Source organism: Tupaia chinensis, unplaced genomic scaffold (assembly GCF_000334495.1).
Source record: "Tupaia chinensis unplaced genomic scaffold, TupChi_1.0 Scaffold000612_1, whole genome shotgun sequence".
NCBI lineage: Eukaryota > Metazoa > Chordata > Mammalia > Scandentia > Tupaiidae > Tupaia > Tupaia belangeri.
Genome location: NW_006160131.1, coordinates 785,212 through 785,449, shown reverse-complemented (window position 1 = coordinate 785,449; position 238 = coordinate 785,212). Strand labels below are relative to the sequence as shown.

General features: G+C 77.7%; 1 protein-coding gene across 1 annotated transcript in view; it reads right to left on the bottom strand.

The window, feature by feature from the left end:
- Window positions 1-238, bottom strand: part of F12 (coagulation factor XII) — a gene marked incomplete in the record, with an annotated part of 9,965 nt that overhangs the window by 1,586 nt on the left and 8,141 nt on the right. The window contains 2 exon segments of the mRNA XM_014591772.2: window positions 29-90; window positions 176-224. Of these exon segments, the coding sequence (XP_014447258.1) occupies window positions 29-90; window positions 176-224 (111 nt within the window).

The following is a 238-nucleotide window of genomic DNA, read 5'->3' as shown; positions in this document are numbered from 1 at the left end:
CCCCCCCGCCCCGGCGCCTGGGGGAGGCCAGCCGCTTCCGGAGTCGCTGCCCCCAGCTGACCGGGCCGGTCCTGGTCATCCCGAGAGAGGCTGTGCGGGAGCCCGGGCTCAGCGGAGGGAGCCCCTGGCGGCTGCCCCGCGCCGTCTGCCCCAGCTTCCTCCCGTTCCGAACTACCTGGGGTCTGGGACTGCGGCGGGGCCCGGGTGGGGGGCCGAGGCTTGTGGAGGGCGGGAGGAG